Source organism: Ahaetulla prasina, chromosome 3, assembly GCF_028640845.1.
Source record: "Ahaetulla prasina isolate Xishuangbanna chromosome 3, ASM2864084v1, whole genome shotgun sequence".
Classification (NCBI taxonomy): Eukaryota; Metazoa; Chordata; class Lepidosauria; order Squamata; family Colubridae; genus Ahaetulla; species Ahaetulla prasina.
The window spans coordinates 80,207,123-80,221,120 of NC_080541.1; the positions used below are offsets into that span (position 1 = coordinate 80,207,123).

Sequence of the window (13,998 nt, forward strand, 5' to 3'; positions counted from 1 at the left end):
CAGTTTTTTCCCGAACGCCATCACTCTGCTAAACAAATAATTCCCTCAACACTGTCAAACTATTTACTAAATCTGCACTACTATTAATCTTCTCATCATTCCCACCAACCATCACCTTCCACTTATGACTATATGACTATAACGTTGTTGCTTGTATCCTTATGATTTATATTGATATTGTTTCCTGATTGCTTATTTGTAGCCGATAATCATTAAGTGTTGTATCATTAAGTGTTAAATTTGTACCCTATGACTATCATTACATGTTGCAAGTGTTGTACCTTGAAGAAGGTATCTTTTCTTTTATGTACACTGAGAGCATATGCACCAAGACAAATTCCTTGTGTGTCCAATCACACTCGGCCAATAAAATTCTATTCTATTCTATTCTATTCTATTCTATTCTATTCTATTCTATTCTATTCTATTCTATTCTATTTATTATCTCTCAGCTGTGTTGCTCAGGCATTCACGCTTGGTCCTTCAAATAAGTGAGCCACAACTACCCACACAATTACATTGTAACAAAAATAGATTCCCCCCTCTCCTGTTTGTGTTGGAGGTATCATTTAAGGTATTTCTGGGTTCAAAGGATTAGCGGTGACATCACCATCGCCCTGGGGATGTCCATGGAAGCTCCTTTCAGGAGCTGGAGCTAATGACAGGAACTCACCCAGCCACAGAGGAGCGCTAGGTCTCAAACACAAGCTTGCTAACCTCCAACCTAGTCTGATTGACTTACATTTTAATATCACTCAAATATTGACAGAATATAAAGATTCATATATACACAAAGAGATTTTTTTTTTTTACAATAGTTTCACAGAGCTGTGAAGACAAGCCTACCAATTGTCATTCTCTCACTTCCCTGTCCCCTCAAGGTGAAAGGATAAAGGGAAAAGTTGGCTCTAATTAAAGGAATAAATCTGGCCAGGTATGAAACATAATTGTATTATGGCCTGAGTCTTGAACCTGAAATATGCCTGGTGTTCCCAAGATGGAAACACAGCTGGGTTGTATAGTGAAAAATACGGTATTTTATCCACCGAATCAAATTGTCCCCACAATTAGCTTCCATTACAGTGTTGGGAGTACTTAAGATTAAATTGCACTAAAGTCAATAAGATTGGAACTTATTTTAAAATAAAGTGCAGAGTTTTGAGCTGCAAAAAAAGACATTTCAAGTAAAGACACACATCAGAGAAAGCTGATTCATCCCCATGATGCTAAAAAAACTGACCATAATTGTGTTTTTATCATACGGCATCAGGACTGTACAGGTTTATAAAATAGTAAATAAATGAAACAAAAAAAGCAGAGGAATGTAAAAAGGTGGAAAAATTGCCTGTCGAGGAGCCTTGTCATCAAGAGTCCTTAATGAAGCCTTATTTGTGGAGCTACCACAAGCACTGGTGCAGCAATACTTTGCAAACCTTTGCTACTATTTCTCATCGTTACTGTTTTCTTATTCCGATCCTTTTAATTTCATTTCAGCGACTACATTACACTGCTGATAATCCCACTGCTGACTGTGCCAAGCTGTATTGGCTTTTTCTAAGAATGGAACAGACTGGAATTCCTGGAGCATTGATCACCGTGTTGCTTTATGCAGTCCTATTTTTATTTTCATCTGCAACTCTGCATCTATATTGGCTCAGGTAAGTCCTGTATCTCCCATAAGATGCCTGCAGAAAACATGCAGATAGTCCTCGATTTATGACCACAATTGAGCCCCAAATTTCTGTTGCTAAGTGAGACATTTGTTAAGTGGGCTTTGCCCTGTTTCACAACCTTTCTTGCCACAGTTGTTAAGTGAATCACTGCAGTTGTTAAGTTAGTAGCATAGTTGTGAAGTGAATCTGGCTTCCCCAATGACTATGTTTGTCAGAAGGCTTCCCCATTGACTATGTTTGTCAGAAGACTGCAAAACGGGATCACATGACCCCAGGACAATGCATCCGTCATAAATATGAATAAGTTGTCCACCTTCTGAATTTTGATCACATGACTATGGGGATGCTACAGCGGTTATAAGTGTGAAAAATGGTCATGTCACTTTTTTCAGTGTTGTTGTTACTTGAATGGTCACTAAACGAACTGTTGTAAATTGAGGATTCCCTGTATTGATAGAATGATCCTAGCTTTGTCTACTTCCCAGAGAGTTTGATCTTATTTACGCTAAAATTACAATGTAAGAGGAACAATCTATGGCCACCTCTGAAGCATCCCTCTTTTTTACTCTGTTGATTAATTTTACTAGCTAAGGATAATGATCTCTTCCTGCTTTTCCTTTCTAGCATTTTCCCTCATTGCAGGGTCTGCTTTTTTTTCAAATCTACTGATCCATATGTTGCAACAGGAATTAACCAACTGTCCTGTCACCTAACACTGTGGGAGGACAGAGAAAGAGTGACTGGTCCACCCAGCTCACCCAGCTAGCTTTCATGGCCACGGTGGGACTAAAACACACAGTCTCCTGGTTTCTAGCCTGGTGCCTTAAATACAATGACAAATTCTTCCAGTGACCATGAGAGATACAGTTGGAGAATGTCATGCATTACACACCTGTCCTATTCAGTTACAGGAGCCAACTTTTATTACCGTTTAGTTCTAATCTAGTGAAAATTAGACTAAAGTTTAATATTGGTATAGATGTATATTGAAAGTAAGAATAATAAGATGTCCCAAAGGTGCTTTTTCAAGAGGCAACTGGATTTCCTTGTTTTTCTTTGAAGACGTTTCGCTTCTCACCCAAGAAGTTTCTTCAGCTCTGACTGGATGGTGGGGAATGGAAGGATTTATATTCCTTGAAGACAGCTGGTCATTGGCATCATTTTAGAGAGTCATTGGGACCACTTGGAGGTTTATCTGTGTCCTCAGGGTCACTTGAGTAGTGATCCTGGTTCCTGTAATCTGCAATTTTTCCTCTGGAAATCCATTTCTACTCCCACTCCAAATTTGCCATCCCAAATTTGATAGCTAAAAGCCCATAGAGATTCTCAGTCATCCAGGTCATGGTTGTTCCAAAGGTGCTTTTTTATTTATTATTTATTTATTAAATTTTTATACCGCCCTTCTCCCGAAGGACTCAGGGCGGTGTACAGCCAGAATAAAAACAAAATATATACAATTTAAAACAACATTTAAAAAGAGCAAATTTTAAAGGCTGATTATTAAAATTTAGATTTAAAAATTTAAAAATATTAAGAATACCCAATTAAAATTCAACACTAATTATGCCAGTCCCGCTTTAATAAATAAATATGTTTTGAGCTCACGACGGAAGGTCCGAAGATCAGGCACTTGACGCAGGCCAGGGGGAAGTTCGTTCCAGGCGTCACTGCCCCCACAGAAGGCCCTACTCCTGGGGCCGCCAGCCGACACTGTTTGGCGGGCGGCACCCTGAGAGACCCTCTCTGTGAGGCGTCTGGTCGGTGGGAGGCAAAGGGTAACAGCAGGCGGTCTCGTAAGTACCGGGTCCTAAGCCATGGGCGCTTTAAAGATAGTTACCAAAATCTTGAAGCGCACCCGAAGACCACAGGAAGCCAGTGCAAGCTACAGACAGCGATGTCACGTGGGAGCCACGGCGGCTCCGTTACTACTCGCGCAGCCGCATTCTGGACTAACTGCAGCCTCGGGTGCACCTCAAGGGCAGCCCCATGTAGAGAGCATTGCAATAATCCAGCCTAGGCGTAACCAGGCGTGAGTGACCGTGCATAAGGCATCCCGGTCAAGGAAGGGGCGCAACTGGCGAACCAAGCGAACTTGGTAAAAGGCCCTCCTGGCGTCGGCCGCCAGGGGTTCATCAAAAGACAGCCGTCCATCCAGGAGGGCGGCCAAGTTGCGGACCACCTCCTTTGGGGCCACTAACTGCCCCCAACAGTCAGCTGCGGATGCAGCTGACTGTACCAGATGCCGGCATCCACAGCCACTCCGTCTTGGAGGATTGAGCTTGAGTCTGTTTCTTTCCATCCAGACCCGTACAGCTTTGAAGAGGCAACTAGACTTTCTTGATTTCTTTGAAGACGTTTCACTTCTTATCCAGGAAGAATTCTTATTCTTCAGTTCTGACTGGATGGGGGAATACATTCCTTGCAGACAGGTGTTTGCATTCTTTTAGAGAGTTGTTGAGACCACTTGAGGTTTATCTGTGTCCTCAGGGTCACTTGAGTAGTGATCCTGGTTCCTGTAATCTGCAATTTTTCCTCTGGAAATCCATTTCTACTCCCACCCCAAATTTGCCATCCCAAATTTGATAGCTAAAAGCCCATAGAGATTCTCAGTCATCCAGGTCATGGTTGTTCCAAAGGTGCTTTTTTATTTATTTATTTATTAAATTTTTATACCGCCCTTCTCCCGAAGGACTCAGGACAGCCAGAATAAAACAAAATATATACAATTTAAAACAACATTTAAAAAGAGCAAATTTTAAAGGCTGATTATTAAAATTTAGATTTAAAAATTTAAAAATATTAAGAATACCCAATTAAAATTCAACACTAATTATGCCAGTCCCGCTTTAATAAATAAATATGTTTTGAGCTCACGACGGAAGGTCCAAGATCAGGCACTTGACGCAGGCCAGGGGAAGTTCGTTCCAGGCGTCACTGCCCCCACAGAGAAGGCCCTACTCCTGGGGCCGCCAGCCGACACTGTTTGGCGGGCGGCACCCTGAGGAGACCCTCTCTGTGAGGCGTCTGGTCGGTGGGAGGCAAAGGTAACAGCAGGCGGTCTCGTAAGTACCGGGTCCTAAGCCATGGAGCGCTTTAAAGATAGTTACCAAAATCTTGAAGCGCACCCGAAAGACCACAGGAAGCCAGTGCAAGCTACGGAGCAGCGATGTCACATGGGAGCCACGAGCGGCTCCCGTTACTACTCGCGCAGCCGCATTCTGGACTAACTGCAGCCTCCGGGTGCACCTCAAGGGCAGCCCCATGTAGAGAGCATTGCAATAATCCAGCCTAGACGTAACCAGAGCGTGAGTGACCGTGCATAAGGCATCCCGGTCAAGGAAGGGACGCAACTGGCGAACCAAGCAAACTTGGTAAAAGGCCCTCCTGGCGACGGCCGCCAGGTGTTCATCAAAAGACAGCCGTCCATCCAGGAGGACGCCCAAGTTGCGAACCACCTCCTTTGGGGCCACTAACTCGCCCCCAACAGTCAGCTGCGGATGCAGCTGACTGTACCAGGATGCCGGCATCCACAGCCACTCCGTCTTGGAGGGATTGAGCTTGAGTCTGTTTCTTTCCATCCAGACCCGTACAGCTTTTTGAAGAGGCAACTAGACTTTCTTGATTTCTTTGAAGACGTTTCACTTCTTATCCAGGAAGAATTCTTATTCTTCAGTTCTGACTGGATGGGGGGGAATACATTCCTTGCAGACAGGTGTTTGCATTCTTTTAGAGAGTTGTTGAGACCACTTGGAGGTTTGCCTGTATCCTCAGGGTCACCTGAGTAGTGTGAAATGGTGTGAAGTCTTCTTGGAAAGCCCTTGCTGAAAGGACTGTGTTGTGGAGCTGTGCTTCACTGTTGAACTCAGACAAAGTCCAGTTGCCTATTGAAAAAGTACCTTTGGGACAGCCATGACCTGGATGACTGAGAATCTCCATAGACAATAATAAGATGCCTTTGAGGGTGGCAAATTTTGCATATTTGCTCTTAGCTTTGAGGAATACGTGGGCAATCTAACATCCTATCAAAGGATTTAAAATCACCCACGTTCCTGGAAGCCGTATGCAAATTCAAAGTATTGGCAGTCTAATTAATTCATTTTTTGTAGATGTTAATGTCTTCTTCATCACCGACTTCATAGTTTCATATGGTTTTACAAGTTTTAGCTGCTGTCATTTATTACTCAGGAAAATTAATTTAAATTAAAATATTCGTAAGGCAGATTTTCAATCAGAATATTATGAACATCTTTATTGTCAAAGGAACAGGTGGAGGATCATCAACAATTTTTTCCCTTCTGAATCAATCTTTCCATAATGTTTTACAATAAAAAAAAAGTATTTCATTATACAATGTCTCTTTCAAAATTCTCATAACAGAATAATAAAACAAAGCATGCATAGCAAAATTGGTTACATTACAGCTTTCTAAGCATATTACGGTATGGAAAACTCAGAGCGTAAATTATAATTATACCTGAATTTGGAAAAAATAACCTTTTTTGTTATTGTGAACTGAACTGTCTATTGATAAATTTATTTCTGAGTGGCTACAGACACATCTAATTGTACACAGATATTTAGGTTTAATGTGCACATAAGCATCTTTTCATGCATAAACTTTACATCTATTGCTCATTTACACTTCTATGCATATCACAGCCAAATGATTTTTATAGATAATATTAACTTGGGGCTTACACAATTCTTATTTTTGAAATGGCATAACCAGTTATAAAACTGATCTACCTCCATTACAGTTGATTATTCTCTGATTGATTCTTGGCTTTACAGGTTCCTCCCACAAGCCAGAATGAAGCTGACAGTTTAAGAGAATCGGATGAGAACTCCATACACTATTCAGTACGAATATGTCATACTGAATTAAGTCTGTATGGAATTCAGGGATAGAGAACCTATCCCTGGGATAGTGTACCTGACTTTTCAGGTACAAATGAATTATTATTTAGCATCTCTAACTGGTGTGCCGACATTGTGAGTTCTTAGGAGTTTTAAATCAACTATTTCTGAAGGTCAATAGGGTCACAGTCTAGCCTCTACAAGCTGTTATATCAAGCTTAGCTTCTAAGAATTAATTATTCTTGCAAATTAATGTATCAATCAACAGTAAGGAATAAAAGAGGCCTGGAAAATATAGTTTAGATTCAACATCAATCAGTCAATCAATCAATCATGCCTTAGCATGACTAGCAGGTAAAAGCAAACTATTTAACCTACATTTTGGAAAAAGTATACAAATATAGTTATTGGCATAATTTATTGTATAAACTGGAACTACCTACTATTGATTTTGTGTTCTTGTCTAGATCATAGTAGACTCCTGTTCTAGTTTTATGTTGGTGTTCTCCAAGAATTCTTTGAATGGCCAAAGTCAAAGATGGCCATCTAGTCTGGTCATAAAGTGAAAGCAAATTATGGATGACTCTTCATCGTAAGAGATGTGGGCCAACCGGCTCATGAGCAGTCTTTATTTTTGGGAACATAGGAGACTTTCTCCATTAGCATTTAGGAAAACAGAACAGTCTTGTAGTAGACATCAGATTAGTTTAATGGTGTCTAAAATGTTTTAGATTATTCATTGATGATATCCAGATGGTTCATTGCTATTTGTTCTTTTATCCTATCCTAGAATCTGTTTGGATAGGGCAGGGCTATCAAATATTATGAAATTGATTTATCTCCCAAGACAAGGACAAAACAAGGACAAAAATGTGGCAAGAAGCACATATTTCTGGATGCATCTGTAGAAGGGTTGACTATCGCCAAGCCATGCTTTCTTAAATTTCCTCAGTGTGAAATTAAAGATAGAAAGCTGTTGTACAGTTTAAAATATCATATAGAAAATGACAGGAAGCTGGAAATAATCAGGCCAAATTAAAACTTTCATAATTAAAAATATTTCATTAACCAAGCAAATATAATTGGAAAAGCCTATTCTCATCCAGTAGGACAGTAAGTGGGAAATCACGTTACATTGTTAATTTGAATAACGGCTCACATTTGCTATATTTTAGAAAGAATCTTCCAATCAAAGCATCCACACAGGAATTATGAATCATGGTTGGACAACATAAGCAAATTTTAATTTCCATGTTATGAACTAGCCACAAGAGCACTTCTATATTAGGTCTATTAATCAGCACAATAATTGTCTGATAGCTTTTTCTCCTTCGTGCAGTTACTTTTTTTTCTATTAAATATAGATACACTAGATATAGATATGCTTAATACCAACACCGGTCTTTTTAAAAAAAAACATACCACTTTTTAATTTTCTGATTATAAACTGCAACATGTGGTGACTGTTGTTTAAACAATGAATTTGTTTACTTTAGCTTTGAAGAAATGTTATTTCAAAATAAAAAAATATGGCACTTTATTTATTTATTTATTTATTTATTTATTTATTTGATTTTTATACCGCCCTTCTCCCGAAGGACTCAGGGCGGTGTACAGGCAAGATAAAACCAACAATACAATATACAGGTTAAAATACCATTTAAAAAACTTATTTAGATTAGCCTGAAAATTAAAATTTACTTTAAAGACCAAACATATTTTTGTGGCATAACTATATTTTAAAATGAATATATGTACTTGCAAGATACACCTACTGCACTTACTTCTAAATAAATATCATTAAGTGTTGTAAGTGTTGTACTTTGATGAAGGTATCTTTTCTTTTATGTACACTGAGAGTATATGCATCAAGACAAATTCCTGGTGTGTCCAATCACACTTGGCTAATAAAAATTCTATTCTATTCTATTCTAAATGCAGGCATTCAGTTCATCAAATATCAAGCAGTGTTTGCTCACAAGTTAAAGTGCAACTTTTTTTTCTATATCAGAAATATAAACAGTCACACAAATAAGTTTTCCCTTTAAAAAGATAAACCGAAAAGATAGCAAAAGGGAGAATATGCAGACGGGTAAAAAGGTTTTCCCTTCTTGTTTAGGTTATACAATGAAAGCTGGTTATTAGATTTGCTCCAGAGGATTCGAGGCGATGAGACCTCTTTCTTTGTCCCATGTGACCTGGAAATCTCTCTCCAAGAGTTAAGCTACCTTGTGAAAAAAGCAGAACAATGGAGGGGAATCGGTGGTGAAAGACGAAAGGTGAGTAGAGTGCTTGAGATAGGCCTGTTCATTCTGCAGTGTTTCCCTTGTCCCCTCCCGCTAATGGAGTTAGGCCGCAAGATAGTTGATTTAATCTGAATGATGTCATTCATACCAGAAGTTGGTGATTCTGTGAGTGGCTGATTGATATAAGCAAGCTAAACATACAAATTACAAATGTTTTCAAAGCTGTGAAAGGGTTTCTTGAATGAATTTTCTTCCAGCAAAATGTCCCTGGCTTTTTTTTTTTTTTTTTAGAAATCCTAGTCAATAAATGACACGATTTGGACCATGTATAAACCACAGGATTTAATTCAGGGACTACTCTGGAACTTCATATACGGCCTAATTCTCTCCAGACTGAACTACAGATTGTTCAGTCAATCCAGTGCCTGAATCCAAAGAAAGATTTATTGAAGTGGAAGCTCCATTTGTCTTATTGACTAGCACGGGAGAAAATACAAATGTCTGTAGCTTTTCTCCCCTCAGCAGAATGAGACCATATTTGTTGACAAGCTGGGTAAAGCACTCCAAAGTTCATAAAAGTATTTATTTTTACAATAGTTAATTTAAAAAAAAAAAAATTACAGTATTTTAAAATCCGTGTGGATTTTTTTTTTAATAGAGTGCTTGTAAATTGGTTGTGTGGGATTAGGGACACAATTCACCTTGGTTGTTTTCAAAACAATGAAGCAAGGCAGAACCTCTTTGTTAGATCTGATGATGGAAGAGACGGACACAACTTTTTCAGTAACAACAGCTCTTCATTAGTAGACCAGTACAACCCAACAGACTGCTAGTCTGGCAGTGTCCTCTTTATATAGAGGGCTGCCAGACAGTTTAGCCAATGAGATTCAAATATTTTCCCGCCTTTTTGGAGGACCTGAGTGAAAACTATAGCACACTCCTTATATGGTATATAACACTCTTTAATCCTAGAATAAAAGAGCCCCAGAATTAAAGGCCATAGACCAGAGATGGAAGTAAAAAAGAGCTATGTAAGAAGAAAGTAAACCCTGTGCAAACCACTTCTGTTTTCTGCTGCCAAGAAAAAAAACTTCAGAGAAACCTTTCCGTAAGGAGAAAATGCATCAAAATTCAGACAGGCAGCTTGTAAGACTTTTTCAGAGGAAAAATACATTACTGTAATAGGAATGTGGTGGAGTTGAATAAATGCATACATGTAAATACACAAGAACTGAATGTTCAGGCGACTTCTTTGGAGCAATTGGCAAATACAGGTAGTCCTCGCCTTATGGCTATAATTAAGCCCAATGTTTCTGTTGCCAAGTGAGACATTTGTTAAGTGAGCTTTGCCTCATTTTAAGACCTTTCTTGTCACAGTTGTTGAGTGAATCACTGCAGTTGTTAAGTCAGTTACACGGTTGTTAAGTGAATCTGGCTTCCTCATTGACTTTGCTTGTCAGAAAGTCACAAAAGGGGATCATACAATCCCACGACACTGCAACCGTCATAAATATCTGTTTATGTCAGTTGCCAAATGTCTGAATTTTGATCATGTGACCGTGGGGGATATAAAATGGTCTTATGTTTGAAAAACGGTTGTAAATCACTTTTTTCAGTGCTGCTGTAACTTAGAACGGTCATTAAAGGAATTGCTGTAAATTGAGGACTATCTGTATATTGCAGTACAGCAAATGGAGAAAGCAAAAAAAAAAATGGGTATAAAATACACTATAAAGCATATCCAATCAATGGCACACTCAGTATATAGATATCGAATGTGAGGTACGTGTGCGCAGTGCATGGCAAAAGGAGGTAAGTAGAACAGAGCGTGAGAGGGCGGTAATCAGCTGTGGCGCGCGATCTTCTTTTTTACTTTTAAAAGCATTTTTTTACAACCTATTCGTCCGAAGAAGTTGCAAAAAAATGCTTTTAAGAGTAAAAAAAAAGCCTCTGACGATCGCGCGGCTCAGCTGTGATTGTCAGAGTCTTTTAAAAGCGTTTTTTTTACAACCTCTGAAGAGGTTGTAGAAAATATGCTTTTAAAAGTAAAAAAAAAAGGCACTTATGATTGCATGGCTCAGCTGGGCATAGGCAGGGTTTTTTGCTACCCGTTCTCTGAACCACCCGCTGCCATCACTACCAGATTGGCTGATCCGGTCCGAACTGGGAGCATTTCACCCCTGTTCCAGTTGTATTATTACTGGCTATCCTATAACAGCATAGTACCATTTCTGCAATACTTGTGGTGTTTAAAAGAACCTTTGACTTAAAATCAGGTTCTTGCTGAACTAGAAACAAACCTTTCACCCCCAGCTAGTCTTAAACCTAGGGTAGTTAATGTATGTCCTTTAAAAACTGCTTCTTAATTCATACTCCAGAATATGGGTAATTGCCTTTGATTAAAATAATACAGCAGGTACAGATATATTTTCAGTAGGATGAGAATTCGGGGGTTTTCTCTTTAAGTGAATGGCGCAGGCTGGTAAGGCCTGTTATTAAGAACAGCCTGTTATTAAGAACACAAAGCCTGCAATTACTGCAGGTTCGAGCCCGGCCCAAGGTTGACTCAGCCTTCCATCCTTTATAAGGTAGGTAAAATGAGGACCCAGATTGTTGGGGGGGCAATAAGTTGACTTTGTAAAAAATATACAAATAGAATGAGACTATTGCCTTATACACTGTAAGCCGCCCTGAGTCTTCGGAGAAGGGCGGGGTATAAATGTAAACAAACAAAAAAAAAAAGTATGATATGACTCAAATGAGCAATTTGTCATTGGTGAAAATAGAATAAAATAGAATAGAATAGAATAGAATAGAATTTTTTTATTGGCCAAGTGTGATTGGACACACAAGGAATTTGTCTTGGTGCATATGCTCTCAGTGTACATAAAAGAAAAGATACGTTCATCAAGGTACAACATTTACAACACAAATGATGGTCAATATATCAATATAAATCATAACGATTGCCAGCAACAAGTTACAGTCATACAGTCATAAGTGGAAAGAGATTGGTGATGGGAACGATGAGAAGATTAATAGTAGTGCAGATTTAGTAAATAGTTTGACAGTGTTGAGAGAATTATTTGTTTAGCAGAGTAATGGCCTTCGGGAAAAAAATGTTCTTGTGTCTAGTTGTTCTGGTGTGCAGTGCTCTATAGCGTCGTTTTGAAGGTAGGAGTTGAAACAGTTTATATCCAGGATGTGAGGGGTCTGTAAATATTTTCATGGCCCTCTTCTTGATTCATGCAATATACAGGTCCTCAATGGAAGGCAGGTTGGGAGCAATTATTTTTTCTGCAGTTCTAATTATCTTCTGAAGTCTGTGTCTTTCTTGTTGGGTTGCAGAACCGAACCAGACAGTTATAGAGGTGCAAATGACAGACTCAATAATTTCTCTGTAGAACTGAATCAGCAGCTCCTTGGGCAGTTTGAGCTTACTGAGTTGTCGCAGAAAGAACATTCTTTGTTGTCCTTTTTTGATGATGTTTTTGATGTTAGCTGTCCATTTTAGATCTTGCGATATGATAGAACCTAGAAATTTAAAGGTTTCTACTGTTGATACTGTGTTGTCTAGTACTGTGAGAGGTGGAAGTATGGAAGGGTTTCTCCTACTACCACAAAAGACAACCACATTCCAGAAAAGTTAAAAGGTGGGGTTTTTTTGTTTTGTTTTATTTATTTAATAGGAAAAGGGTTACTTTCACAGTGCTGAAGTTATTTTCCAAGTCACAAATGCTTTTTCCTTCCATTGTTATATTTATCACATATAGTGATAATAGGCAACAAACAGCTAAAACTGGAACTAATCTTTTCAACGCTGGTGCTTTTTTGCATTCTTAATTAGACAGCATAAGGTTGATATGATTAGGTCAGGATATAATGTTTTCCATTAAGCCATACTGTAGCACACATAATCATGGTTTTCCCTTGCAATTAAATAATAGGACAATGAATTTTATATTATTGACCCAATTATTTCCCCATGGAAAAGTATATGTTTAACAAATTTGTGCCTTAGGACTTCATTAGTAGCAGTAGGATAATATCATTTTGAACTACACAGATTGCATGTCCTCAAATGTATTTATGGTATAATTGTTGCTTTATGATGGGAATTTTGAATGCAATTTAGTGCCTGTACAAATTTATTAATTTACTCATTCATTTGGATGTGTGGCAAAAGTTGATCAGGGATTTTTATTCTTTTCATCATTTGACTCTACTTGTGGTGGGGAAAAAATACAGCACCTTTCAATATCAAAGAACCCATGGGATTTACAGAAAAGTCAAGATGGTGGCCACAAGCTTTTTTATGTGGATTGCAGCTCCCATATTGATTTTTGACCATACCCTGGAAACAGTCATGCAGTAAATAGATGGCGACATTTTAGTTGCAAGTATCTACTCTTCACGCTGATGTTTCCAGATTGAAGTCTCCATATTTTCAAAAATGGGAGGAAAAACTTTTGTCCCAAATCCTGGGAAGCAATTGCTATCAATCATCAACCAATCCATTACCTCACACTTAGAAACTAACAACCTACTCTCCAATAAACAATTTGGTTTCAGGAAAAAATTATAATGTAACTTACAACTTCTCCACTGTAAAAACATATGGACTACAAATCTTGATCAAGGCAAATCAATAGATGCAATCTACATAGACTTCTGCAAAGCTTTTGACTCAGTAGTACATGATGAACTTCTCCTAAAAATAATATCTTATGGCATCTCAGGACCCCTTCACAAATGGATATCTGCTTTTCTGTCTAACAGACAACAAGTGGTCAAAATTGGCAATGCCTTATCAAATCCTGTTCCTGTCAAGAGTGGCGTTCCTCAAGGCAGCGTCCTTGGACCAACACTCTTTATACTTTACATTAATGATCTTTGTGACCATATCTCAAGTAATTGTGTTCTCTTTGCTGACGATGTCAAACTATTTAACACCACTTCTATCATTCAAAACGACCTTGATCATCTAACCACTTGGTCTAAAACTTGGCAGCTCCAAATCTCAACCAGCAAATGCTCAGTCTTACATATAGGAAAAAAGAACCCAAACACTAAGTACATACTAGATGGACATTACCTTACAGATGACCCGATTCCCGTTAAAGACCTTGGAGTTTTCATGTCAAATGATCTAAGTGCCAAAGCCCACTGCAACTACATAGCAAAAAAGGCTCTAAGAGTTGTAAACCTAATCTTGCGTAGCT

General features: G+C 38.6%; 1 protein-coding gene across 1 annotated transcript in view; it reads left to right on the forward strand.

The window, feature by feature from the left end:
• Positions 1–13,998, forward strand: part of LOC131195313 (uncharacterized) — a 222,272-nt gene that overhangs the window by 159,701 nt on the left and 48,573 nt on the right. The window contains exons 14-15 of the mRNA XM_058177111.1: positions 1,495–1,658; positions 8,650–8,809. Coding sequence (XP_058033094.1) covers positions 1,495–1,658; positions 8,650–8,809 — 324 coding nt within the window. The remainder of the gene's footprint in view (positions 1–1,494; positions 1,659–8,649; positions 8,810–13,998) is intronic.